Source organism: Rhinopithecus roxellana, chromosome 13 (genome assembly GCF_007565055.1).
Source record: "Rhinopithecus roxellana isolate Shanxi Qingling chromosome 13, ASM756505v1, whole genome shotgun sequence".
NCBI classification, from domain to species: domain Eukaryota; kingdom Metazoa; phylum Chordata; class Mammalia; order Primates; family Cercopithecidae; genus Rhinopithecus; species Rhinopithecus roxellana.
The window spans coordinates 6256217-6283904 of record NC_044561.1 but is presented as its reverse complement, the minus strand read 5'-3'; the positions used below and the strand labels follow the sequence as shown (position 1 = coordinate 6283904).

General features: G+C 55.1%; 1 protein-coding gene across 1 annotated transcript in view; it reads left to right on the top strand.

Moving 5' to 3' along the window:
- The window catches only part of SHISAL1 (shisa like 1), an 80561-nt gene that overhangs the window by 14493 nt on the left and 38380 nt on the right, over positions 1–27688 (top strand). Inside the window, exons 2-3 of the mRNA XM_030914172.1 lie at positions 15175–15273; positions 19158–19371. Of these exons, the coding sequence (XP_030770032.1) occupies positions 15207–15273; positions 19158–19371 (281 nt within the window). The 5' untranslated portion in view covers positions 15175–15206. The remainder of the gene's footprint in view (positions 1–15174; positions 15274–19157; positions 19372–27688) is intronic.

Sequence of the window (27688 nt, the reverse complement as noted above, 5' to 3'; positions counted from 1 at the left end):
CTGGGGCATGGCATCGGGCCTGCAGAGAGGACTCTTGGGGTAGAGGGTTGTCTGCCCTGGACTTCCCCGCCCCCCACGGTGAGCTCCTGGAAGGGCTGGACTGGGTCGGGGGGTAGCCAGCCTGAGTGTGGGGCCTTCTCCTGGAGGGACTTTGTTCTGCCCCTCAGTCCCTGCTCCCTGTCAAGCCCCTTGGTGTCAGGAGGCTGCAGTGCCAGAGCCCAGCTAGGGAAGGTCAGAGGGCCCCATGCTCAGCAGACAGGGCAGACATGTTCATTATCCATCCTGTTCTTTCCAAAGTACAGACTCGGTATCAGGACGGATCTCTAGTTTGGGGACGACTAAGCAGAGAAGGATTCAACTGAGGAAGTGGAGCCTGGTGCTTGCTCTCCTGCGGGGGGTGACGGAGAGGACTTGGGGAGTCTGTGTCTAAAGCAGATACAGTTCTGGGTTCTAAGTCTGGTGTCTGGAGGTCTGCCCTCCTTGCCTCCCCCAGCAATGCACCATTCAGTGGTTTATTCTTCCTGGGGATTCGGCCCCCGTGGGAACAGCCCGCAGAGCAGGACAGCAAACCTGAGACCAGAGACCACAGGGCCAGGGCAGCTGAGAAGTCCACCTGGCGGCACAGCAGGCTTGGGGTGTCAGGGGCCACAGGTGTGGAGGCAGATGAGGTGGGAGGAGGCTGTTGTCTGTTCACATCTGGAGGGGCCAGCAAGGGTTTGCAAGGGTTTGCAAGGGCTCGGCAAGGCGACCGAGAGCCGCTTCCTATCACCTTTGAAAGCAGCTGTTTCCCTCGCTGTCCAGCCATTTGCCACCAGGGAGTCCTCCTGGGCGTGGACTACCCCGAGTAAGGACAGGCCTGGCTCGCTGCGGGTCGGTGTGGCTGACCGGGCCCTGATCGGTGATCGGTGATCGGTACAGCAGCTGATCCATTCGAGAGGTACATCCTTCCATCCTGGCCCGGCTCTTGGAGCTGGATCGCACCCACCCAGCAGCTTCCATGCCAATTACACAGAGTGTGGGTGGGAGGCTCATTAACCTCCAGAAGTGGAACTGGTCCAGGGAGTGGTGAGGGTGGACAGGGGCCCTCCAGCCGACGATGGGGGGTTAAGTGTGCCAGGTCAGGGGTGGGGGAGCTGGCTCAGCACCATCCCTGTGGTCTCCGCTGCAGCTCTATTTGCATAATTTTGAAGTTGATTGGCCTAAAGGCAACTTTGCTTAATCACAGCTGACAAGTCTCTGGTTGAAACAGCAGCTGCTGCCAATTAGCCGCGTTGGTGCCTTGGTTTGTTATAACTCTCTAGGCAGCAACCCCCAGCTCCCCTTCCTGCCCGCCCCCTAATCTGCTTCAGAAGGAACCAGCAGGACCAGGTAGCTGCCCAGAAAACCTGCTATAGGCTCCAGCCCAGGTCTTCTCAGACTTGCAGGTGCTGGGGAATGGGTTAGCACGCAGCCTCTGATTCAGCCGGAAGGGTGGCGCGAGAGCCTGCATTTCCAACAGCTCCTGGGAGATGCCAGGGTTGCTGGTTTGTGGGCTGTGCTTGGGGTAGCAATGATCTCACCCAGAAGTTTGCAAACTGGGGCTGCCTGTTTGTGTGAATAAAGTTTTATTGGAACACACCATCACTGATTCATGTAGGATTCTCTACAGCTGTTTTTTTGTCTACAACTGCAGAGTGGACAAAGACTGGGCGGCTTGCAAAGCTGGCCCGGTTGCTCTTCCTTGAGTGGGCATCAGAACGCCCTGGAAAGCTGGGACAGATGCAGATCCCTCGGCCCCCACCCTGGTTCTGATCCTACAGGTCTGTGCAGCCCTGGTGCAGCCACTTCCAGGGATCTCTTTGTTCATCTTGGCCTACCCTGGGTACCATCCCCATTAGATAGCTGGGGAAACTGAGGCTCAGAGCGGTCTATCACTTGTCTGAGGTCCCAAGCTAGTGAGTTCTGGCGGATTTCCACCGCATCCTGCATCGTTGACCGAGGTCCCTCTCCCCAGGGTGTACCACGTCCCAGCTGGGTTCCCTGGCTTGGTCTGCTCCAAATCTGGATTCCACATTGAGGCCTGCTGTTTGTAACCTTGGGCAAGTCACAGAATGACACGTCCTGTTGCAGGAGCATGATGTGTGGGAGACCAGGTCTGTCAAGGGTACTGCAGAGAGCACTTGGTCCCTGGGGGTTATGATCGCCCTACTCCACGTCGATATGGGTGGTCTACACTGTGTGATGTCTCTCCCCTCCCTGCCCCAGACTGCGAATCCTCTGAGGGCCAAGATGGAGACCCATCCTGCCATTGTGGAATCACCTGAGGTCAGGGAGCTGCTGCCTGTGAGCCTGTGAAGGAGGCAGCAATTCCCCAGCAGTGGCTCAGGCAGGGCCCTACGTGCTCTTTGTGTCAAGTTATCCTCCCCATGACCTGGAGGGGCCAGGATGGAGGCATGGCACCCTCCACAAAGGAAGAAACCAAGCCTCCTCGAGGCAGGTGACCCGCCAGGCAGGTAATGACAGCATAAGAAGCAGCATTGTGATTCTGTGGCTCAGGTAATGTGGGGCCACCAGCTCAGTTCAAAACACGGAAATACAGGAGGATGTTATATGGCCCAGAGTCCTCAGTTTACAGATGGGAAAACTGAGGCACAGAGCGTTTATGACTGGGAGGGTCTCAAAGGGATGAGGTGTCCATGGGCTCAATAGGAGGAGGCTGGGAATTCATGCTGATTCCCTACTGGAATTGGACAATTCTGGCACCACGCCCAGCAACCTGGGACTGTGAACCAGAAAAAACGCTGCTATCTCAGGGACCCCCAGCCAGGACAAAGCAGCTTCTGCAGTCTCCACCCAGGCCCCCGTGTGGGTCTCAGCTGCCCAGAGAGGTGGGCCTGTGTGCAATGGATGAGGCTGGGGGATACTATAATCATTGTTTTCCTTTACATATATTTTGAACGTTGATTTTCTATTTTATTTTCTGGACTCCAGGCCATGGAGTCAGGCCCATTTCTCTCCCTGCTTCCTGGTATTCTCCCTCAGTGGTCCTTGCCAAGACTTCTTTATTTACTTGTTTGTTTGTTAATAATATAAGAAACATCCTTGACCTATCCCCCAGCATGAGGGCAGGAGTGTCAGCCTGTGCACCCCCCAGCAGGGCCCACTTCACCCCACATCCCCCTGTATGCCTCGCTATAGCCAGATGTGCTCTCAAAAAGTACATTTTATTTACAGTTCTTTTTAGCCTTCTAGAAAGGGTACTATGCTGAACTTCCTCTTTGGAGACTTTACTTTCTCTCTAGCCTCGTAGCGCTGAGATGCCCCTTGACGTTCTGTGCGGCCGCAGTGCATTTGGTAGCTGAAGAGTGTTCTGGCGTTTGGCCGTAACATCATGCATTTTCCTATTCATCCACTGGGCCGTCTCCAGGGCTGTTTCTAGGGTTTTCCGTAGCGCTGCTGTGAGCTTTCTAGAAGCTGGTCCCCTCGGCCGAGAGGGAATGTTGGTGCTGTTCCTCCCCCACAGTCGCTGAAGCAAGGGCCCACCGTGCAAGAGGATGTGGTCACAGTGGCCTCCCTGAGCCTGCACTGGGATTATCCTCCCTCCAGGTGGCCCTCAGCCCAGTCTGCCAGGCAGGCTGGTCTTTGTGCTGCTAACCTCTGTCAAAGGTGAACTTTTAAAATTCCTGCCTCGTAGGGTGATTGCAAGGAGTAAGTGTCATTGGTGGACCCATACTTTGCTGTGTCATAGGTGCTCCAGATCTGGTGCACAGGAGGTCTGCTTTGAACCATAACAAAATCCACAGGGAAGCCCAGGCTCAGAGAGACAGAGAAATGTGCCCAGGATCACACAGCTGAGAAGTGGCAAGGCCGGGACTTGAACCCGTGTTCAGACCCCAAGCTCAGGGCCTTTTGTTTCTCTGCTGCTGTGCTGAGCCCCAGACCAGAGGCAGGAGGGACTTTGTGTGCCTTGTACCCTTCTGACAGGAACACTCCCCCAACCCCACCCCCGCCCCGCTGCCCGACTCATCCTTCAGGTGTCCACACCAGACCCCCTGGTCTGACTGCCTAGCCAGGCGGCCCAGGGCGAGTTACTGAAACTCTGCACCTCAGTTTCCACATCTGTAAATTGGGGATAGTCACAGTACCTCCTAATCATGAAGATTAAATAAATACCACCCCCACCCCCGGCCCCCTACCCCATCAGGCTGCATCGGGCACTCTGGGCGCCCACAGCCCCCGGTTTCCCATCGTGGGGCTCATCGCTCTGGGCTGCCATTGTCGGGACTGTGGCTAGATAAGGAACACCCAGACCAGTCTGAACTCGCTCTCTGTCCACCGAAAGGAATGGAAAAAGGAGGTTTATTTCTGGCCTGGCTCAGGATGGCAGGCTTCCAGGGATGGGTGGGAGGCAGAGGAGGGCTGGCCTCCTTTATGACTGTGTTTAAATGCCACCCAGAAGCCAGCCAAGGGCGCCGCCGAGGTACCACGATGCATGAAGGCCCAGGGGTGGGAGACAGCCATGGGCTGGGGGAGTGCCTGGCAGCCAGGAAATGTGCCTGCAGAGGCCAGCGAGGCCCCTGTGCTGAGTCCAGACGGTCATGGAAGCCACTGATGTGTTTCAAACAGTGGTAGGTGTGGGCACCCCCCGCCCCGTTCCTGCCCCATTCCCACCGCATTCCTACTGGCAGGGAGGACCCTCTGCTGCTGGGTGGGGACAGGCCAGGGATGGGGGGGCAACAGCAGGAAGGTCAGCCCAGCATGGAGTCAGGCGGGTGCCACACACCCGCTGTGGGCTCTCGGGCTCTCTGTGGGCTAGTGTGGGGACCGTTCATTTTACCCACACCCCTCGCCAGGCAGTGCTGGCCAGAGGGGCTTGTGCAGTGGTGTCACTAACCTCCATTGCCCAACAGAGACTGAGGGCCACGGGAAGGAACCCACATGTACTGTGCCAAGCATCTGCCGAGGTGTGCACCTGGAGCCCGGTGGCCTCGGTGTGAGCCCCAGCTCTGCTGCTTCTAGCTGTGGGATCTCACAGGGAGTGTCTCCAGTATGCTCACCTGTAAAATGGGGCTCTTGCTGGTGCTCTGAGGATGCACAAGGCAGTGAGACCAGAGCCTGGAGTGCGTGGGGACTGCGGGAGCAGCCGCTGCCATCCTGGGCCTGGGAGGTGGCGGCCCTAGGCCGAGGCGGGAGCTGGACTACTGCAGGGCTGACTCAGCACCCTAACCCCACTCCCCGCCCTGAGGAGCACGCTGAATTCTTGTCAGCACACACATGCCAGCCTGCGCTGGAAAACACTCTTTTGCCTATACAAGGCCCGACCAAGTTGCTCTCCTTTTATTGGGGTTTAGGGTTGGTGGCAACCAGGAGCCAGGGAAGAGGCCAGCAGCTGCAGGGAGACTGCAGCCAGCAGGGAAGGCTTCTGGTCCCTCAGTCACAGGGCTTGGCAGGTAAGGAGCAGCCTGTGGAGGTTTCCAGGTCCTCACTGTGCAAGGGCACCTCTGTTCCTTCACGCTGGGCCTGGGGTGCCTGCCCTGGCTAAACACTCCATCTAAGGGAGAAGCCAGGCAAGGCTGCTAAGTGACTCCCAGTCACCGAAGAATGGGAGGGGCCAGGGTGACAGGTATGCCAGTGGGGTAAGAAGGGGAGCAGGCTCTGATCGAGAGGGGCGGGAGCCCTTTGGGGGTACACAGATGCTGGCACTACTACGTACCTGCTGTGTGACTTTGAGCAAGTTGCTGGCCGACTCTGTGCCTCAGTGTCCTTGTGTCAAGAGCCTTGCACAGAGAGGGGTTGGAGAGAAAGCCAAAGGCTCAGGGCAGGGTCCGGCATGGCTTGAGAGCTGCAGGAGGCCTAGGGAGTGCTCTCAGGATGCCCTAGTCATGGCCTGGAGGGCGTTTAGTTGGCTTCACAGGGGTGAGGTGGGTCTGTTCAGCCCACTTCGGAGTCTGCAGTCCCAGTCCAGCATCACACTGGTATGAAATAAGTGAATAGATGAATGAATGAATGAATGAATGAATGAATGCACTGACCCCTCCCAATACCCCTTCAAGGTGGGTATGTTGTCCCCATTTACAGATTGGGAAACTGAGGCTCCGGGCTTTGGCTTTTCTTCACTCCGGTGAGGAAGGGGTTCTAGGGACCAGGGAGGTGGAGGGAGCTGAAGAGAAACCCAGGGCCACCCCGCCCCCGCCCACCGAGGCAAGCGCCGTGCCTGTCTTTCCTCTTCCTGCACTGACACTTTAAGTGATTCATTCTTCATGTGATATTTTTGTGTTTCTCCAGTGGGAAAAAAATGCCTCTGGGATTTCCAGGGGTTATTTTATCTCCATGGTGCAACCAAATAATCCAGGAGGACAGAGAGAAACAAAGGGTTGTTGAGTTGCAGAAGGCCCACGATTGTCTCAGCCAAGCTGTCCCCTTAATAGGGGAGGAAACTGAGTCTGGCCTGGAGCCCCTCGCCCTGTGACCCAGTGTGGCCCCGAGGAGGACAGTGGGGCATCTAGGGCCTCCAGCAGGGTTGGGGTTTCCAGCTAAGCCCCTTTCAGCTGTGTGTTCTTGCTCAAGTCCCTCTTTGCCAGGCCTCAGCTTCCTCATCTGTAAAATGGGATCACAGCAGTGCCTACTTCCAACATTCAAGAGAGTAGCACACCCAGAGAACTTGACGGGTGCAGAACTGGTCCAGGCCCGGGGCTCAAAAGGGGAAATCACTGGAACAAGTGAGTTTGTAACTTGGACCCAGAGCCCAGCTGGCTGGGACATGGTGGATTCAGCGGGGAAAGGTGTCAGTGAGGGACAAGAGCCTTATTGGGGATACACTGTAATGTTTATCCACTGAGGGAGGGATTTGGGGAGATAGGAGAGGTTTCCAGGTTGGTGGTCACCTTCATGCCTTCCCAATTCCAGCACCCAGGCCAGCACCCTTCATGGCAGCATGCTTCTCCTTGTGGCCCTGACCCTGAGAGTAGCCCCATGGAGCAAATGGTATACCCACCTGGTAGGGGCACAGTGGGGGCCCAGGGGGTGTGAGCTGGCCCACCTTGGCTGCCTCGGACTCAGGGCGACCTGTCCCACCAGAGCCCTGGAGTTGGGTTCTAGGCTAAAGTAAGGGGCTTCCACCCAGGGCTGATGGCCCATGGTCACTCCTGGGGGTGGCCGTAGAAGTTGAGGCCCTGTCTCAGCTGAAGGAGATCTCCTGCCTGGATCTCTGCTGTTCCCATCTGGAAGTTTGCTCTTTGCAATAAAACAAACCAGGCCAATGAGTGCTAATGGAGTTCCTACTCTATGGCCAGCAGACATTTATTCAGCACCTACTGTGTGCAAAGCATGGTGGGGCAATGCAGAGGCATAAAATTTCCCACCCTTGAAGAATTCGTACCAGGCAGGGAAGCAGTAAACCAACAGATAAGGCAGAGGGAAATCAGGGCCAACTAAAGGAATAGGCAAAGCATGGAAACAGGAACTGGGGAAATCCGACGTAGACATGGAGTTCAAATACGCTTTCATTTGCCAAGGGGCACAGGACCCTCTCTGGTACCTAAACCATCAGCTTTGGGAACAGTGGAGTGGGTAACATCAGATAAGAACCCTTTATGGATCAACTGCTAATGTTCTGGGTGCCCTGCTAGCTTCTGGTCCTTTCTATCTTTGGTATACCTGCAAGGTGTGGAGCACGGCTCCCGTTTCACAGATGAGGAAACAGAAATCAGTGAAGTAACTTGCCCTAGATCACCCAGCTAGTTAGTGATAAAACTCTGATCCAAGGCCAGGGAGACTCGCTACAAAGCCTATGTGGTCGCCCCCAGCACCCTGTTTGGAGTTGAGCAGACCTGGGTTCAGATTGCAACCCTGCCACCCTCCAGCTCTGGGCAATTACTTAGTTTCTCTGATCTGTGGTTTATTTATCTCAGAAATGGAGATGATCATTGCCTATGTTCATTCGGCCAATTAACATGTGTTTAAAAAGGGCTTACTATGTGCCAGGCCTGTGCTGCCCACAGAGATGAGCAAAAACGAAATGGTCTCAGCAGAGCTGGGTTCGGGGGTGTGACCGCTGCAGGGTTAGGCGTTGGGTCGGCAGGGCTCAGGTCACATTGGCCGTTACTGGGGTGTGAGGTGCTGGCCCTTCTCACTCGCTGTCAGCCGTAGAGCCCAGCACCCCAGCTGTAGGTGAACGGCTGCCTGTCCAGCCATGTACTCTGGCTGCCTCAGTCCTGGCCAGCACAGCGAGGAAAGATGTCCTAGTTCCCTCCTGCCGCTTCCTCCTGCAGGTATGAAGGGGTCACAAAGACGTGCTTTGATCTCATTTCATATGCAGGCATGGAGCCTCGCAAAGTGTTTATTCCTGGACTTCACGTTTCGGAGTGAGATTTCATAACCTCTAAGTGGATGTCCTGAAAACAAAAGTTCACAAAGTCAGGATTAGGTCTGCACTACCGAGGAAAGACCCTGGAGACTGGGAAACCTGCGGAGGTTAAACATCCCTGATGACATATGTGTGCACCCATGTGTGTGTGCTGTGTGTGCTGTGTGGAGGGAGGCATGCACACAAGTGCTGCCTGTGGGAGTAAACACTCTTATGAGTCGTGGAGACAGGACACAGGAGCAGACCCTGGGGTTTGAGTCCCCTCTCTGAGCCCCGCATTCTCCATCTGCGTAACAGGGAGACTGAGGGTGCAGCCTAGGGCTGGGTGGGAAGGGAACGGGTGAGGAACGGGGAGCACTGTGCGCCGTGCTCCGCCCGCGGCTTGGGTGCTCTGCAGCTGCTAGCCCCTGTCTCCTTGTCTGTACTTGCTGCCCTTCTGCTGGGCCGCTGCCTACCCTCAGGACTGTTGGTGGGGCCCCAGAGAGCCGTGCCCTGTTGAATTGCTAATCCGTGCTAATGCTACCACTGCTAATCATCGTACCTAGGTAGAATTACGGATCATTATGTAATCTGTTGTCTGTGACCGCCTCCCAGCAGGCTGTAAGGCTCATGGCAGCAGGAATCCCCCATGCCCAACACTGTTGGTCGTCAGTAGAGACTCCTTAGGTGATCCCTGAGTGGCGACCAGGAGAGAAACCACTCCCTGAACAGTGGGGTCAGGAGGGCGGGTAGCCGGGGCTGCTTATGGGCGAGGTGGCACTTAAGCCAGGTCCCATGGGCGGGTTCAGTTTGGACATACAAGGTGGGGAAAGGGATGTCTAGGGGCAGGATCAGCTGGGCAAAGGCCTGGACTCCTGAGTGCCGCCACCAGCCGCTTCATGCCCAGAATGCTGGGCAAGACCCATCCTCACCCCACGGTCAGCCTCCCGCCCCCTACGACAGTAGAGTAGGTGGGACGTGTTTAGGGGACAGGCCATGTGTCCTTTGTTCTCCATCCTGTGGGGTTCAGGCCCGAGCGTCGTCCTTGTTTAAGGAGGGCCAATCCCAGGGCAGAGGTCCCGGTTCTGCCACCCTCAGCTGCCCATGCTCCGTTCTCCCAGCTCTCTCTCAAGTTAGGACACAAACCAGGCAGGCTTCACAGAGTGCTCCTGCCCATGCTGGCCCCGGGTGAACCCCACCCAGCCCCTGCCCTAGCCTCAAGACAGGCCGAGACCACCCTGGGGAGGGGGGAAGCCAGAGTGTCAGAAGCTCACCTGGGGAATGGGAGAATCACAGCGGGAGAGCTGCCCTGAGAGATGACCACCCCAGATGAGCCTCCAGGCTGCGGATTTGGAGAGGGGAAGGGGGGTCCTAGCATAGGGGAACAGCATGAGTAAAGGCTCAGAGGCACCACAGACCCAGAGGGCTGAAGCTCCAGGAACAGGGAGGGCAAGAGGGCCACAGGGCCAGGCTACAAGGGGCCTCAGGTGAAAGTGCAGCCTTGAACCCAAGAAGTCAGGTAGGTGATTAGGTGGGTGCTTGGGAAAGCTGAGTCTAGGGGCCGTAGGGCTTGGGTTGGTGAAAGAGGCAGAGTGAGAGACCGCAGCAGCAAGAAGCACGTGGCCAGGCCTGTCCAAGGCTTCGATGCCTCTCTTCCTTTAGTTGGTGAATTAGTTGCCGATTCCCATTCTAGGGCTGAGGACACCTGAGGCTCAGGTGTCACCCCAGGTCACATGGGATGTGGATACAGAAGGTGGAGCCAGGACTTGGCCCCAGGCAGAGGGCTCGACCCCCAAGCCCTGCTGCCGTAGACCCAGTCCTGCAACTGGGCTGGAGGTGTGCTTGGTCGTGCCCAAAAGTGGGGCATGGTGGGCTGAGGAGGGGCTGGCGGGAAGCCCCCAATGCTGTGGGGGGTCTTCAGGCATCAGGCCAGCGTCCAGGCCTGTGGGAGCCTGAGGTCCTAGCCCCGCCCTGCAGGCCCTCCTGCATCCCACCCTGCCGAGCCTGGCTGACACTAAAACAGATCCGTTGCTGTTCCTGGTGGGGTTTAATTCATCTTCTCAGCTCTGTTTCTCTTCACATGCCCTCCTTCCTCTCCTTCCCCAGCCTCACCAAGTTCGGTGTTTAAAAATAATCCTCAAATCTCCGAACAGCAGTCCCAGGCTGACCCAAGGGGTGGCCCGCAGAGATGCATGCCTGACTCGTGATTCTGGCCGTGGTCAAACGAGCGTTCAGGAACGTCCCACTCTGCCAGAATGTTCTTCCAAGTGTTTCAGTTTTGTTTTGGCCACGGACTGCCATCTTAGGCAGTTTACCAACTTTCAGAGAAATAGAATCCAGGAGGATAAATCTAATCTCTGTGGTTAATGTGCTTTCTGGGGGTCCTTGGGAGGCCTCAGAAGCTTTTTCAGTGCCAGGAGGTAGAGTGAACTTTGCTACTGAGTGGCTGTGTGACCTTGGGCAAGTCACTTCACCTCTCTGAGCCTCAGCTTCCCCCTTCTGAGATGGGAGCTTGGTGATCCACCTCCTCAGGCTGACGTGGGGGGTCACTTGAGACAGTGCGGTAAATACCAGGGTTCAGCCTGGCACACCACAAACTCTGCCAGTGTGAGCCAGCCCAGGTTAGCAGCCCCAGGTTGCAGGCAGTGCAGGGCCCACAGGAGGATGGAGGATGGCGGGACACCCTTGGGCCTGTTCTTGGGCTGCCGGAGTAATGTCCCACAGACCTCATTTGTGGGGCCTCTCAGGTGATGGTGCCCAGTGGTGTAACATGCCATCGTCATCAGAGCTCACTGAGCCCAGATCCCCTCTGCACACCCATCGTCATCACAGCTCCCAAACCCTAGGTCCCCTCCGCACACCCATCGTCATCACAGCTCTCTGAGCCCTGGTCCCCTCTGCACATGCCATCATCATCAGAGCTCCCTGAGCCCAGGTCCCCTCCGCACACCTATTGTCATCACAGCTCTCCAAGCCCTGGTCCCCTCCACACACCCATCATCATCACAGCTCCCTGAGCCCAGGTCCCCTCCACACACCCATCATCAACACAGCTCTCCGAGCTCAGGTCCCCTCCACACACCCATCATCATCACAGCTACTAGATCCTAGGTCCCCTCCACACACCCATCGTCATCACAGCTCTCCGAGCCCTGGTCCCCTCCACACACCCATCGTCATCACAGCCACCAGATCCTAGGTCCCCTCCGCACACCCATCATCATCACAGCCACCAGATCCTAGGTCCCCTCCGCACACCCATCATCATCACAAATCCCTGAGCCTAGGTCCCCTCTGCACACCCATCGTCATCACAGCTCCCCAAGCTCAGTTCCCCCTCTTCACACCCCACGGAGGGACCCAAGGTGATGGCTTTGGTTTTGTGAACATCAGTGCTATTGAACTCGTGGCCCTGAGGCTGGCTGCCTCTTGGAAGCCTGACTGGGATCACAGCAGCTGGCTGGTCCCCAAGGCCCGGAGAGGTTTCCAAAGTAGCTTTCTGACCTAGCTTGGAATGGGGAGGCTGGCTTCTAAGCTTTGCTGTCTCAGAACATTAGAAATGGAATTTTTACTTAGGTAACTTCTCGTGACGCACAGTGGGTTATTTTTTCTACTGAAGATTCAGCTTTCAGCTCTGGCCCTGAGCTGCCTTGGGGGCCTGGGGAGTAAGGGCAGCCCCTACCTCCTCATGCAGAAGCCCCCTGACCCCTTCATCCAGAGTTCCCCACATACCCCTAGGGCTTTTGTCTAGCATACAGGCTGCAGCTTTGATTGCACATTGACCCATCTCAGGCCAGACTCAGGGGGGTTGGGGGCACAGCCAGGCCATGGATGCTGAACAGACCCCCAAGGAAAGCCCAGGCTGGACGTGTGACCAGTGCGACCACAGTGTGCTGTGGCAAGGACACCTGCAGTGTGCAAACCCACATGACCACGGGGTGTGCCTCAGTGCCCAAGGCTGGTGTCCCGCAGGGCTGGAATTCCCACCCAGTCCATGGAACTCCTAAGTCCCAGCCCCGGGCTTCAGGCTGCACACCGTCCTTTCCTAGAACCACATTGTCTCACAGCACATCTGTGTAGTGTGCGTTCATCTCTGGAACCATCCCCCAGGAGCATAAAGACCTCTCTAGCTGTGGACCCTGGGTCTGGGAAGGCAGAGGTGGGGGTCTGCTCAGCAGATCGGGGGCTGAGGGCCAACCCTGGCCAGGACCCTCATGACCTAGTAGAAGAGGTTCTGGGGAGAATCACATAACAGGAAACTGCTGGGCACCCTTGCCTGTGCTCCCTGAGGGCAGGGACTCACCTTTTCTGTGTTCTTAGAGCCCATCCCAGGGTCTGGCCCCGAGTGCAGGTCAGCAAGTGGGTGTTGAGAGAATAAGTGAATGAATAAATGAATTAACACATGAATGAAGGAAGAGGTGGAAAACTCTAGGCCTCAGCGGAGGGGCAAACTTTTTCCAGCTGATAGAATCATGGCAGGCTTCCTGGAGGAGGTCATACTGGAGCAGCTTCTAAAGTGGTGCAGGATTTGGACTCCTAGGGGTGAAGGGAGGGCACCCCCCAGGGGTGAGCAACAGCCCCCCAACATCAGCCAGTACACTCAGGGCTTTGTAGGGAGTTGGAGCAGCAGGAGCAGGGGCCAGGCCTGTGGTTGAGGCAGATCCTCCTCATTCACTCAACAAACCTACCAGCTCTTGGAGCTGAGCCCCAGCCACAGAAGTGGGGCAGCCCCACCCTACGGGGGTCAGAGGAGCTGGAGTCTGGGGACCTGTTTCAACTCTTATTGGGCCTTGGCATCCCCATGTGTAGAATGGAGCATGGGGGAGGCATCTCAGAGGTCTCATCACTCTCCACTCCCACGGCGCGTTTTCCAGGGCTGATCCATAGGACTCCGCAGGAGAAATCCTTTCCTGAGCACTCCCGGATGCTTGACCTGGGCTCATCCTCCCAGGGGGGCCTGAAGGAGGCTGGGAGGAGGCCCAGGCTCAGAGCCATTAAGCAGCTTACAGCCCCCAGGGATGAGCAGGGCAGTGGTGGGAGCAGAGAGACCTGCGGGTAGATGGGAGGGGCCCCTCCCCAGAGGAAGAGATGAGTAAGCTTGAGTAAGCTTTAGTGTTAGGGGCCTGTGTTCTAGTGGCATTTTACAATCCTGACAGTCCCTTCCCTTGTTCTGGCAAACCAGACTTCACAAGGTCAGCACCTGATGTCCCAGCTCCCACCACGATGCCCATGCTACAGGGGAGGAGACCAAGGCTGCAGAAGCAGAGCCCAGGCCAGGGCCAGGCCATGAGCACTGTGCGTTTGGCCTTGAAAGTCTCCAACCTCTGGGAGGCCTGAGTGGCTTTCCCTTCTGCCTGCCCTGAGCCCTAACTTTGCCCCAAGTAAAGCAGCATTCGGAGCTGCCCTGGGACCCAGGTTGGTGTCCCCTCTGCTCTCCCTGACCAGGCTGTGAGCTCTGGAGGGCAAGGCAGCTGCTGGCTGGCTCCTGGGGCCCAGAGCAGGTGCCAGGACAGTCTGGCCAAGCAGAGGGGCTTGTTTCTTTCGGCTGCGCGTTGTCTTCCACCATCTCTTCTTTCAGAAATGTGTGGTCTGGTGACAGATCCCTGCACTGTGTATTCAACTCTGAAACCATCCTCCCAGGGGCTGGAGGGCCTCACCTGGCGTGGACAGAATGGAGCGGGCAGGGAGTCTGCTCTGCAGATGGCGGAGGTGGGGCTGGGGGATGGGAGGGTGGCTCAGCCAGGCCAGGAAGTCCTCAGGGTCTCCCACCTGGGTGGGATTCAGGGCTCTCCAGGCCCCACCGTCCTCACATCAGACCCCGCCCCCAGGTATGCAGGTGAGCTTCCTCGTGTGGACCCAACCCAGCTTTTTCTGGGAGCAGGCTGCACGTGAGAGGCTGTACCCATGAAACACTCACTCCTCATCCCCCTCCCCCGAGCCCCTGGCACCCTCCATTCTGCTTTTGACCCGATGACAAATCCCCTGTGAGTGGGACTCCTCTAGGGACCCCGTGTAGGTGGAATCTCGTGGTCTGTGTTCTGTGCCTCGCCTAGTTCATGAGCATGATTCCCTCTGGGACCCCCCTGCTGTAGCATGTATCATAGTTTCCCTCCTTTTTTGGGAAGTAATGTGCATTGTGTGACGGGCCACCCATCCATCCCCCGATGGGCACATGGGTTGCCTCCACCTTTTGACTAAAGTGAAGGATACTGCTGGGAACACGGGTGTGTGTACGTATCTGTTCGAGTCCCTGTTTTCTGCGCCTTGGGATGTGTACTCAGAAGCTCGGAGCATTTTAAACATTAATTTGTTTGCGTGTTGTCAGCCTTCCTGAGTAGAACACAGGGGCTCCAGGGAGGAATCGTTTCTATTTCATGCATTGCTGTGTGCCTCATGCCTGGGAAGCTGCCTGGCTCCGTGCATACTTGTGGAGGGGTTCATGGAGGTCACCATTAACCCCTCCACCTTAGCGACACAGCGGGGGACCTGGGTCCTGTAAGCGCCTCGAGGTGGCCGAGCCAGGCCGGGCATCCTCAGTCCTGCAACTCTGGCGCCTGCCCACCAGCATCTGCCTGCTGGTCATTTCCACCACCTGAGCCATCCGTCCTCCTTTGATTAAGTCTCATTTTGCCATGAAAAGAAAAGGAGGTGACAGTTGGCTTGTGGGGGAAGGTCATTCATTCCAGAAAGGAAATTGGATAGCAGCGTCTCCATCGTCCACACCCGGCCTCTACTCCCGTCAAACTCGCTCTCCTGCCCACTGCCCGCCTGCCCGTCCCCCGCTGTAGGCAGCAAAGCCGGTGTCAGGCGAGACAGCCCACACCCAGCCTCTCCTGGCTCTCATTGAACAGGCAGCTCTGGACGGATCAATGCAAGCCAAACGATGACCAGTTGTGGCCAGCAGTCCTGGAACGTGCTCGCCGTCCTCTTCTCGTTGCTGTTTTCTGCAGGTAAAACCTCCGTGGATGCTGGGGGCGGGGGCGGCATGAGGGGGTGTGGTCTCTTCCTGAGGTTCGTGCTGGCTCATGTGGGGTTCTGGGGACACACAGGGGCTTGCCGTTTGTCCTTCACCTTACTGGCACCCCTCTGGCGAGCAGCTAATGTTGGTTGCTGTGTGGCTGGTCTCTGTCTGTTTCTGTCTCTCTGTCTGTCTCTGCTGTGCACCACAGCCCTGGGACTTCCCATGGGAGCTCAGCTGGCTGCCAGCACCCCTGGGAGAAGCCCTGACTCGCATTCTGTCCTTCGCCCCTGCAAGACAAGGTTAGGCAGTGTCCCAGTCATCCCATCTTATAGATGAGGAAACTGAGGCTTGGAGAGGGACCTGACTCACCTGGAACAAGGCAGTTAGCAGATTCCAGCCCAACCAGCCTCCTGGGCTGTCCCTGGGAGCCCAGCTGAGGTCACAGGTGGGCTCCTGCTCTCCCAGGTACAAGGATGGGCACAAACTAAGTCCTCTGCTCCTCCCAGCTAGAGCTGAGAGCCCCAGTTCAAGGGCAGCTCTGCTCCCCAGCCCAGGCCTGCTCCCAGCAAGGAGCCCCGCTCTGGCTCTCCAGCTTCCTCTCCCTCGGTCTTTCTATGTCTCTGGGTCTCTGTCTCTCGGTGTCTCTTTGTCTATCTCTCTGTCTGTCTCTATCTCTCTGTCTCTGTCTCTATCTCTCTGTCTCTATCTCTGTCTCTGTGTGTCTGTGTCTGTCTCTGTATCTCTGTATCTCTCTCTCTGTTTCTGTCTCTCTCTTTCTGTTTCTGTCTCTCTGTCTTTGTCTCTGTCTGTCTCTGTCTTTCTGTGTCTCTGTGTCTGTCTCTATCTCTCTCTGTCTTTGTCTCTGTCTCTCTGTGTCTCTGTGTCTGTCTCTGTCTCTGTCTGCCTCTGTCTTTTTCTGTCTTTTTCTGTCTCTTTCCGTCTCCGTCTTTGTGTCTCTGTCCGTCTCTGTCTCTCTGTCTTTCTCTGACTCTGTCTTTCTGTCTCTGTCTCTATCTCTCTGTCTCTGTCTCTGTGTCTCTCTGTACCTCCTCATGCCCGCATGCTCAGCAGGGTCACTGACACCGGCCTGGTGGTTTTCAGCCCCTGCCCCTTTGCTGGGGGCAGCTCAGAGGGAGGCTACGAAGGTGTCTGGGGGTGCTTGGCAGGGCTCCCCGAACAGCAAAGCCAAAGCCACACTCAGGCCAGGAGTCTGGGGGCCACCCAGCTGCCCTCTCCACCCTAGATGCTTTCCATGCTTTGGCTCACCTGGTCCTCACCGCCCCTGGAGGACGGACCCACTCTGCCCATTTTACAAATGAGGAAGGTGAGACACTCAGAAGGAAAGTGGCCTCCCTGAGGTCACCCCTTCAGGTGAGGGGCCAGCCAGTGAATGAGGGCCATCCAGATGCAGGAGTTACGTGGAGCTGTGCACACAGGGGTGCATTCATGGTTGAGGCTTGGGGGCCCAAAATGCAGCTCTCTCTGGGTTCGCTTATGGTTGAGGCTTGGAGGTCCGAAATGCGGCTGTCTCCTTCGCATCCCTGCTCTGCTGGGGCCTCCTAACAGAGTGTCCTTCGGCCTGCAGTCACACCGTGCCCCAGAGCAGAAGCCCAAGGATGCTGCCCTTTACTGCCCCTAGTGCCCCTAGAGCACACACAGCCTCCTTCTCTAGGTGGGGGCTGCGCCCTGCTGTTTACGCTCCTGGGAGCCCCCAGCCCTCCTTGGAGACCATGAGTCTTTCATCAGTGAGGGGAGGAGGTGAGAGAGGTCACGATGGCCCAGGCAGCCTCATGCCAGGACTCCCACCCTGTTGTCCTGGCTCCCAGCCCAGGGCTCTGTTGGCTCCGGGAAGGCAGCTGGGGAGGCCTCATCATTACCAAATAACCAAAGCCTGTGGCACTGACTGCCCAGCGGTGGCCGGGTGAGCTGGGCGCTGGTAATGGGCAGGACCCTTCCACATCCCCTAACCTCACTGAGCCTGCCCTCCCCAGCCCCCCATCTCTGCATATCAGGCTCCTCCCAGTCCCTAGAGGCCCAGCTCAAAGGCCGCCTCCTCCATGCTGCCCTACCACTCTGTCCCTTCCCTCCCTGAGTCCTGTGGTCACCTCATGGGCTGGTCCCACCCAAGCTGGACTTTCTGACCAGCAGCATGAGTGTTCTGGTCCCTCCCCAGCCGCCCACACACTGAGCGTGAGCAGGGGCTCCTCACTGACCTGGGCAGTGACACAGACAGTGGCCAGAACTGGCCAGCTGCCTCTGCCCGTTGCTTCTAGGCCAGTGGGTCCCAAACCCAAGCCCATCAGCATCCCCTGGAGGGCTTGCCGGGACAGATGGTGGGGTCTACCCCAGAGCTGCTGATGCAGAAGCCCAGTGGCCTGAGAATCTGCATTTCTGACAATCCCTCCAGGGATGCCCTCGAGGCCAATCAGGGGCCACACTTTGGGAACTGCTGCTCTGAGGCACGGTTTTCTCCCCTGTACGACGGGAATAAATGAGATGAGTGAGACAATTGTCTAGCTGGGGCTCCCTTAATAACCTCCACATCGCCAGAGGGGGTCTTGTTCTTTCTTAAGGTTGAGGATGAGAAGGGGGCCTGGAGAGCTCCCCTGGCTCCAAAAAAGCTGAGACCTTTCTCTCACATTGGTCTTGCCCATCTCCACAGAGGAGGGTGCTGTCTTTGGGGGAAGGGGTGTGGAATGTCATGCCCCCTACCCCCAGGCAGCCTCAGCACCCCGGTGCATGAAGGCCGCCTGCCCACCTGCCAGCCCAGCCCAGCCCAGCTGGGACTCCCCTGCGGCAGCCCGGGGTGGGCAGGCGGGGAGCTGTGTGGGCTGCAGTCTAATAACCTCTCAGCAGACACAGAGCTTTCAATGAGCTGGAGGAGCTCCTGCAAAACCGCTGCCTTTGTGGTTGAAGGAATGTATTCAGTCAGCAAAGCCCCTTTTCAGTGATACAAATTAGATACAACGATCTCTTTTATGAAGATACTAATTAAGCCTGAGACAGTGGGCTCTAGGTTTTTTCCATTGTTATATTTGTTCAGACTTTCAATCCTGTTTATCACCATCGGCAAGACTCGTAAATACCATCCTGGGTTTGCAGTAGCATTGGTGGCTGAATAGGGGCCTTCGCCCCGAGCAGAGGGGTGGGAGGGTTCCAGGCCAGGGCGAAGCTACCACCATGAGGTGGGGGTGACTGAGGCAGGCCCTTGGGGACCTTGGGACCTAGGGTACTAGTTTAGTAGAAACTAAGGAACAGAGGGCCTGCTGTTTTTGACACAAGAGGTACCCAAGAGGTCCTTGCACCTATACCAGCCACCACCCGGGCCAGCCTGGGCTTAGCAACAGGTCCACTATGGCCCACCTGGGAACAAAGAGCTAGCGATACAAGACTGGAGAGGGCCCCAGACTTTGAATCCAGGCCTGAGTTCCATTCCTGCCCCTCCAACACTTTTCAGCTCGGGCAAGTCACCTTGGGTCTCTGAGCCTCAGTTTCTCCATCTGTAAAGTGGGATCTCAAACTGGCTTGGCTGTGTGAGTTACATGAGATGGGTCTGTGAAGCACACAGTAGGTGCTCAGTCAAGGCTGATTTTCTAGTTGAGTGGCTGCTGCATGTCAAGCATGTTCACCAAGGCAGGAGAGCCAGCCCTGCCTTCCAGGACCCCCCCAGTCTGGGTGACACAGAGAGTGTAACCAGGGCTGGGAGGCTGGGGGTAATGGGGATCCATAGGTGAGGTTCACAGTGGACCACAAAGGCGTCCAGGGAAGGGAAGAAGCAAGCAGGACCCGAGAAGAGACCAGCCAGTTCCCCTACCTCTTGGCATCCATGGACTGGCAAGGGACCCCTCTGAGCCTGGTGACTCTGTCTTCCAGTCTTGTCTGCACATTTCCGGGTCTGTGAACCATACACAGACCACAAAGGCCGCTACCACTTCGGCTTCCACTGCCCCCGGCTCTCGGACAACAAGACCTTCATCCTCTGTTGTCACCATAACAACACGGTCTTCAAATACTGCTGCAACGAGACGGAGTTCCAGGCGGTGATGCAGGCAAACCTCACGGCCAGCTCCGAGGGTTACATGCACAAGTGAGTACCACACTGGGGGTGCAACCCCACTGCCTCAGGCCCCAGGCAAGGCAACCTGCCTCCCAAAATCCTGTCCCCTGGGGAGGCGGTTGGGTAACCACTATAAGGTTGGGTGAGCCTGGAAGGAGTCTGGGAGAGTCTTTGGATGACCAGGGCTTTTGGCCCATTGTGCCTTCTAAGCTTCAGCCTTCTGATCTGAGAAATGGACACAGAGGCTGGGCGCAGTGGCTCATACCTATAATCCCAGCACTTTGGGAGAATGAGGTGGGTGGATCACCTGAGGTCAGGAGTTCGAGACCAGCCTGGCCAACATGGTGAAACCCCATCTCTACTAAAAATACAAAAATTAGCTGGGTGTGGTAGCATGTGCCTGCAATCCCAGCCACTCAGGGGGCTGAGGCAGGAGAATCTCTTGAATCCAGGAGGCGGAGGTTGCAGTGAGCAGAGATGGCGCCATTGTACTCCAGCCTGGGTGACAAGAAAAAGAAAAGAAAAGAAAGAGGGAGGGAAGGAGGGACACAGAACACTCACTTTGCAGGGTCACCACATAAGCTAAGTGAGGTTAAGGATGTGGAAAGCTTTCAGGTGTAGAAGGTGCCTGGGCCTGTAATCCACTGGGTTCCTTCCTTCATTTTTCATTCATTTCACAAATACTGATTGACACCATTGACCCAGAGATTAATCCCAAGCAGTTCTTTTCCTTAAGGTGATTAAAATATGTTTGGATCAGGGGCCTGATTGAGGGGAGCACAGGAGTGGAGAAAGAGAGAGTTTGCTGGTAGAAAAGTAATGAGAACATGCTAAGTAGAGTCATGGAGTTTCAAAACAGCGTGCATTTCTCTATTTTGAGTGAAGCTGGCCATCTTTTCACATGCCTGAGAGGCATTTGTATTTCTCTTACTGTGAGCTAGCCGTTTATGTCTTTTGTCATTTTTCTATTGAATTTTTGGTCTTTTTCTTATTTATGGGTGCTTTTCACATATGAAAGAAATATGAGTTGCAAACATCTTCCCATCTTCTCTTTGTTGAATGTTTCCCTACAAATGTTTCTTCAGTGTGACTTTGACTTTATAATGCTTTTCCTCATGCTTAATTTTTGTTATGTAATCACATTTTATCATTTTTTTTTTTTCTTTTATGGCTTCTGGCTTTTGCCTCATGCTAAGAAAGACTTTTCCTGCTCTGAGGTCATTAAAAATACCACCATGTTTTCTCCTAATTATTTTACATTTTAATATTTTGTCTTTAAGTAGTTGAACTATCTGGAATTTACTCTGATGAAAGTTTTAAAGTAGAAATTAAACTTTATTACTCTTTTTTCAAGATGGGTAACTGGTTATTCCAACACCATTTATTAAATTGGCCACCTCTTTTCCCCCGATATGAAATGCAAACTTACTAAATACCTTAATATACTAAATTTGAGTATTGAGGTAGAGTGTGATATGCACTGGGCTTCTGTTGTTGTGGTTATACACTAGTACCTCACTGTGTTAACCACTGTGACTTTTAATATATTTTAATGTCTTAGTGGGTTCTTCTGGAACTTCTGTCATACAAACTTTAGAATCAGCTGTGTAGTAACCTTACCTCCCCGCCAAAAAAATCCAGTTAGTATTTTTTACTGAGATTGTATTGAATTCATAGGTTAATCCAAGGATTGACTTTTTATGATGTTGAACATTTCCATACAAATGTCTTTCCGTTTGTTCAAATTTTCTTTCATAGCATTTTAGAGTTTTCTTCATATACGTATTAGACAAATATTTTGCATTTATTTTGAGTTATTTCTTTTTATGTTGCTATTGGGTCTTTCCTTCCAGTATATCCTCTGAGTATTGTTAAAAGCAATGATTTTGAGATATGAATTTTGATAAAAGCAATGATTTTGAGATAGGAATTTTGCATTCCGCCACCTTACGGAAATTTCTTATTTTTTTTTCAGTTGATTCTCTTAGGTTTCCAATTATTCCACTTGTAAACAATGATAATTTTACCACCCTACCTTCTTTTTCTTGTCCAATTGTGTTGACTAGTGCCTCTAAAACAGTCTTTAGAATTGTCAGGCTTCTTATCTTTCTCTGATTTTAGTGTGGTGCTTCAAATTATTTTCCCAATAAGCATGAGGCTGAGTTTGGGGGCAGATGTCTTTTTTCATGATAAGGAAAAATCTTTTTGAAAGGGGCGTTTGTTGAAGGGAGGGGGTGGGTTGCGAGTGTGAGCCTTGATCTCTGTCTGATGTTGGGGCTGAAGGACTTTGCCACCATGCTGCATTCACTCAGGGGGAAGCCGCCTGTTCCAAATCTCCCCACCTCCCACCTAGGCCAGCTCCCCAGCCTTTTCCTTCCTCAAACGCACGGGTGCTTCCCCTGAATCTCTCGCCATCTGCTCAGCCCTTAGAATAATTCTGTGTGTGAAGTCACTCAGCAAGCCCTGTCCATCATATCAGGGCTGGAATCAGGTCTGGGATTTGACCCGAGCCTTGTATAAGACAAGGAACGGATTCCCTGAGAGAGGAGGGTAGTGCCAGGACTGGGGTGAGGACCCTGTCGTGCTGCAAGTTCTGGCTGAACACCAGACAGGGCTTGGCAAAACATCCAGACTTCTCCAAGGTCTGGTGACTGGTGTCTGGGATCCTCATTTTGAAGCCCACAAGTTTCTATAATCTGCATATTTGCACAGGATTTCACACGGAACACTCCACTCCAGCAGTGCAGGGGGTCCTGGCGGCTGCTGACGAAGAGTTGGGCTGCAGAATAAAGGCCTTCCCCTGGGGAGAATGGGAGTATTGAGGATCAGAATTTTAACTTACGTTTTTAATCTTTAGCCCTAGAAAGTGTTTATGGAGCACATAATATAGCTGAGTCTCTGCGTGCAACCTCGTGCCACTGCAGCTACCTGGCAGCCCATCCTCAGCCCATTTTACAGATCAGGAAGGGGAGGCACAGAGCAGTTGAGTCACTTGCCTGATGAAGGCAGTGGTTAGTGGTGGAGCCAGCAGCCAACCCAGATGGTCTGGAATCACTTTAGTCATTCTGGAGCTTCTACCAACAGAGGCAGATCCTACTGAGGAGAGACCACCTGAGCAGGGATCCCACCCCAGCACCACTGGCATTTGGGGCCAGGTCATCCTCCATGGGTGGCCCACTCTGTTCATTGTGGGATGTTTAGTAGCATCCCAATGGCCTCCACTGACCCGGTGTACCTCCTCCCCACCACCCCAGTGATAACCGGCAATGACTCCTGATAGTGCCAAATGTGGGGGCACAGAATCATCGCCAGTTAAGCTGCTGTCCTGGGGAGATCCCAGCCCTTGTCATTCTCCAGCGATCTTCTCGTCACCTGCCCTCTCCATAGCTGTGAGTATGGAGCCCACACAGAGGAGGACGCAGCTCCTGCTCCTCCCCCAGGCCTCTCCTGTCATAGATGTTCCTGCAGAGGGAGGCGTGGTACTTGATTCTTGAGATCTGACAGTGTTTAAGAAGGTGGGAGCCCCACAGCCTGGAGGAAAGAGCACTTTTGGGCAGAATTCTCTGTAGCCCAGTGGAAGAGCAAAGGGAGCCAGGGGAGAAACAGCTAGTGAGGGCAGAGGGTCCTGTCTAGCCTAGGGGGTACAGTAGATAGATTTTCTTCTGAGGCCGTCAAGGGTCCCCGGAGGGTTTTATCTGGCTTTGTGCTGCATGGACCGTGTGTGAGATAAGGCCCCAGAGGACCTAGGGTGTCTGCAGGGGCAGGACCCATGAGGGTGGCCTAGGCCAGACCTCGACCCCACTGAGGGGAGATCAAGAACTCGGGTGGGCCATGGAAGCCTCTTCCCAGCTGCCCAGTTTCAAGAACTGTGGGGAGAGGACCCAAGCCCATGGAGCTGAAGTAGGGCCTGGTATCCAGGTGGGGCTGGACTGGTGGCAGAGGATGACTTGAGGATGAGCGTTGGGGAGCAGGATGCAGGGCTGAAGTCCCGAGTCATTGAATGGATAGGAGAGGGCCTGTGTGTGCAAGGGGACCCAGGTAGAGTCCACCTCTGTGCCTGTCCTGTGCTTTGGGGCCCTGGCCACACGATATCACAGGCTCCTCTAGGCAAGACACGTATGGTGCCCATTAATCCTCACCAAGGGAGGAAGAAGAGGCTGGGGCCCAGGCTGGGGAAGTCACCTGTCCCAGACCACACGGGTGATAACAACTGGTGTCAAGATCTGAGGGGCTCTGGAGCCCTGGTTCTGCCACCCCTTGGTGCTTCTAGAAGGCCAGGATTTGTGTGTCACTGGGGACTGCACCAGATCCCAGCTAAGAGGCGGTATGTTCCAGTATCCTAGACAGATTAGCACTCCCCAGCAGCCCGTCTAGATGGACCAGGCCAGTGTGACTCCCGGAAGGGCTTTTGTGCAGATGCAGGAGCTCCTGGTCCTCCCTCCTCGCCCCTCCTCCCCCACCCCGCCCCTCCACAGCCCTCCCTGCTGGCGAATCAGCCAGAAGGCGGGGCTGGTGACAGGGAAAAGGAGAGCGCTTCTGATGACTTATTTATTTGTATTTTTCTGGAGGAACAGAATGGTTTGTTTTGGTTCTGGCTGCCTGGCAGGAAGGCAGAGGGAGAGGAAGCAGCTTCGCCAAGCCCACCACCATGGCGAGATGCCCACTTCCAGCCACATGGGCCATAGAGAGACTGCAGAGAGAGGGGTGGGGCAGAGGCTCTGACGTGATGAGAAGTGTACTGCACTCCTTCCCATGCCAGGGCACCGCCAGACACCAGCAATGGCGACTCAGGCCCAGGTCCCTGAACAATCTGTGGAAGCCTCTGTGTGGGGGTCATGGTGGGCCAGGGTGTGCAGGGGATGTGGTCAGTTCTCTCTGGGGACAGGGAAAGTCTCTTGGGAGGAGGTGGCTGGGAGTGGCATCTTCCACAATGCATGGGCGTTCCTTTACCAGGCAGATGGGCCACAGCGGGTGGGAGATGGGGAGGGACTCTAGGAAGACAGAACAGTGCACCCAAAGGCCTCAGCCTGTGCAGGCATGGACTGTTGTCCCTCCCTTGTCCAAGTGTGAAACTTCTGACCCCCAAAGCTTTGCCCTTCCCCAGGGGAAGGAAGTGAATGAACACTTATGAGGACTTCCTCCAACACAAGAGGCCTGACTCACGCTGACACCCTCCATCTGTTATCTGTGAAGGACCTTCCATTAGCCCCGTTCACTAGGGCTGAGGCTCAGAGAGGCTGAAGCTCTGCCTGCAGCCACACAGCACACAGGGGACACAGCAGGGTTTGAGTCCGCCGTATCGGTCATCCCGGGCTTAGTCACGCCGAGGGGAGGAGCACCCTCAAAGGCCCCGGGAGCTTGAGAAGCAAAGGCTTCCTTTTGGCTCATACTCTGGATCCTTCTTGGGCTCTTGTGGTTCTATGGGTAAAGCATTCTGTGACAAGGCCAGAGAAGCAGCCCCCGTCCCGGGCAGGATGGCCCTGCCGTAGAGGGAGAAGGCAGTGGTGAAGCCACACACGTCGTGTCTCTAAGCTTCTGTTCAGAAGTAGCCATAGCATTTTTGCTCATGTTTCATTGGCCAAAGCACGTCACTTGTCCAAGCCTGTTACCAGTGGGGTGAGGAGAGACAGAGGGATTGACCCTATTGGGAACACCCTCAGCCAGGTGCAGTGGTATTTTGATAGTAACAGACTCTGCTTCACCAGGTATATCCAGGCCCAAAGCCCACACACCGCCACTGCACTAGACAACCTCGATCCTGCTATGTGACCTTGGGCAAGGCACTTTGCCTGTCTAGATCTAGACCTATTAAGCACTCTCTCTGTGCCTTAATCACACGAGCCAGCATTCCTGGGGTCTGTCTCTCTCCAGGCCCTCATGTTATCTCAGAACCTCACAGTTACATCATGAAGTAGGGGGTCTAGGTATCCCCATTTCACAGACATTTCAAACTGAGCTTCAGTTTCCCAAAATAACACAGACAGAATTTTGCCAAGCTGGGATGTGAATTCACACAGCCCTGACTTCTTGCGCCCACACCTTGGTCACCAGAGCCATCCACCTTGTCTCATGGACCCGAGGCCACTCCTGCCATTGGGCTCCATATACCCTTTTTTTTTTTTTTTGAGATGGAGTTTCCCTCTTGTTCCCCAGGCTGGAGTGCAATGGCACCATCTCGGCTCACTGCAACCTCCACCTCCCGGGTTCAAGCGAGTGCCCTGCCTCAGCCTCCCAAGTAGCTGGGATTACAGGCATGCGCCACCACGCCTGGCTAATTTTGTGTTTTTAGTAGAGACAGGGTTTCTCCATATTAGTCAGGCTGGTGTCGAACTCCTGACCTCAGGTGATCCACTCGCCTCGGCCTCCCAAAGTGCTGGGATTACAGGCGTGAGCCACTGCACCCAGCAGGCCACACTCCCATTTTTTAGATGAGGTTGGCAGAGGGGCCATCGGCCATCTTCCAGCTGTGCCGATGTCTCGTTCTGGCCTGCTGGCCTCAGGAACTCTCCTCCTCCGCCCTCAAATGTGACTGCCTGGTGGGGTGGTGACGGGAACTTCCATCCCCACGCTGGCTGCAGCTGCTCTTCCTGCTGACGGATCTGCTCCTGTGCCCCAGGAAGACGTTCAGTGAGATTCCTCCATCAGAGAAGGTTTTGTTTACTGCTTGGGAAACACCGAAAGAATTTGAATCAGTAAATATCCCAAAATACACTGAAAAAATTGCGATCTGCGGCTTTGGCTGCCTTCACATCTTGCTCCATAAAACAGCCTTTGGTTTTTTATCTTCTGCCATTTACAAAACACACACCCACATAACAAAGACCCCTGCATCTGGATGGAATTAATTTCCAGGTCACATATTTTTCATTACATTTATGAAAGTTTTGTAAAGACCTGAATCTTCCCATCTGGCTGACCATGGGGAGGGCCAGCCGTGGCAGGCCAGGGGAGTGGTTTCAGCATGGTGCCCGTGGCCCGGGTGTCCCCGCCTGCCACCTCCTGCGGGCAGTCCCCTCCCTTCCCTGACAGCGAGGATGAGCTGGGAGGGCTGGAGGTCATGTCATGTGTCAATTCCAGCGAGCTGGCTGCAGAGTCCAGGAGCCCGGCAGTACACACACACACACACACACACACACACACGATGACAATGACACACTGATCTGCAGGATGCCCAGGACAAGCGGGCACACCATACAGGTGCAGGGGACCCCTCTCTGGACATCTGTCCTAGATTCGACCATGGAATTCCCCCAAGATCAGCTTACTTGAAGTCAGAGGATCCTGGGTCCAGCTCCCAGCGCTGCCACGCACCAGCTGTGTGGCCTTTGGCAAGTGACTTTGCCTCTCTGGGTCTCATTTACTCATGTGTGACATGGGGATACTAGCTCCTCCCTCATGGCACCATTGCATGGATTCAGAAGCAAAGGGCACTGGCACATAACAATGGCTGGGGTTTCTATTAGCTGCTGGCGCACAGACATGCAGCCTATAAACTCCAGGGAAGTTAGTATCAAAGCAGCCACTGTCCCCAGCCCATCCTCAGCTCTCAATACGTGTTGGTGTCAGTATTCACAACCTAAGGCTGAGTGCTGGGCTCATAAAGATGATTTGAACCCCAACCCCGCCCTCAGGGCCCTCCCAATCTCCAGGGGCAGACAGTCCTACAAAACGACAAAGACAACAGTGTGCTCTGGGAAATCCAGGGGCTTTGAGAATGCAGGGTAGGGGTTGGACTGACACAGGGCATGAAGGAAGGCTTCCTGGAGGAGGTGATATCTGGGCTAAGACACATGCCAGGGCCAGCTGGGTGTGCAGGAAGTAGGCAGGGGTTCTGGACAGAGGTGCAGCATGGACAAAGGCCTCCAGGCAGGAGTGCTGTTGGGCTGGAACAGCTTTTCTTTCTTTCTTTTTTTTTTTTTTTGAGATGGAGTCTCGCTCTGTCACCCAGGCTGGGGTGCAGTGGTGCACTCTCAGCTCACTGCAGGCTCTGCCTCTGGGATTCATGACATTCTCCTGCCTCAGCCTCCCAAGTAGTTGGGATTACAGGTGCCCGCCACCATGCCTGGCTACTTTTTTTTGGTATTTTTAGTAGAGATGGGGTTTCACCACATTAGCCAGGATGGTCTCGATCGCCTGAACTTGTGATCCGCCCACCTCGGCGGTGGGGGAGGACCACCGTTTTAAATGGAAGATTCTCAACTATCAAAAAGCTTGGCTCTTAAAGACATTTTCCAGTGCCTCCCGAGCTATGGTGTCTACAAGCATCACCCTCAGAGATGCCTGGTCAGTAGGCTCTGGGTCTTCAGTTTGGCAAACCCTCGAGATGTGTCTGTTGCAAGGGGTCCAC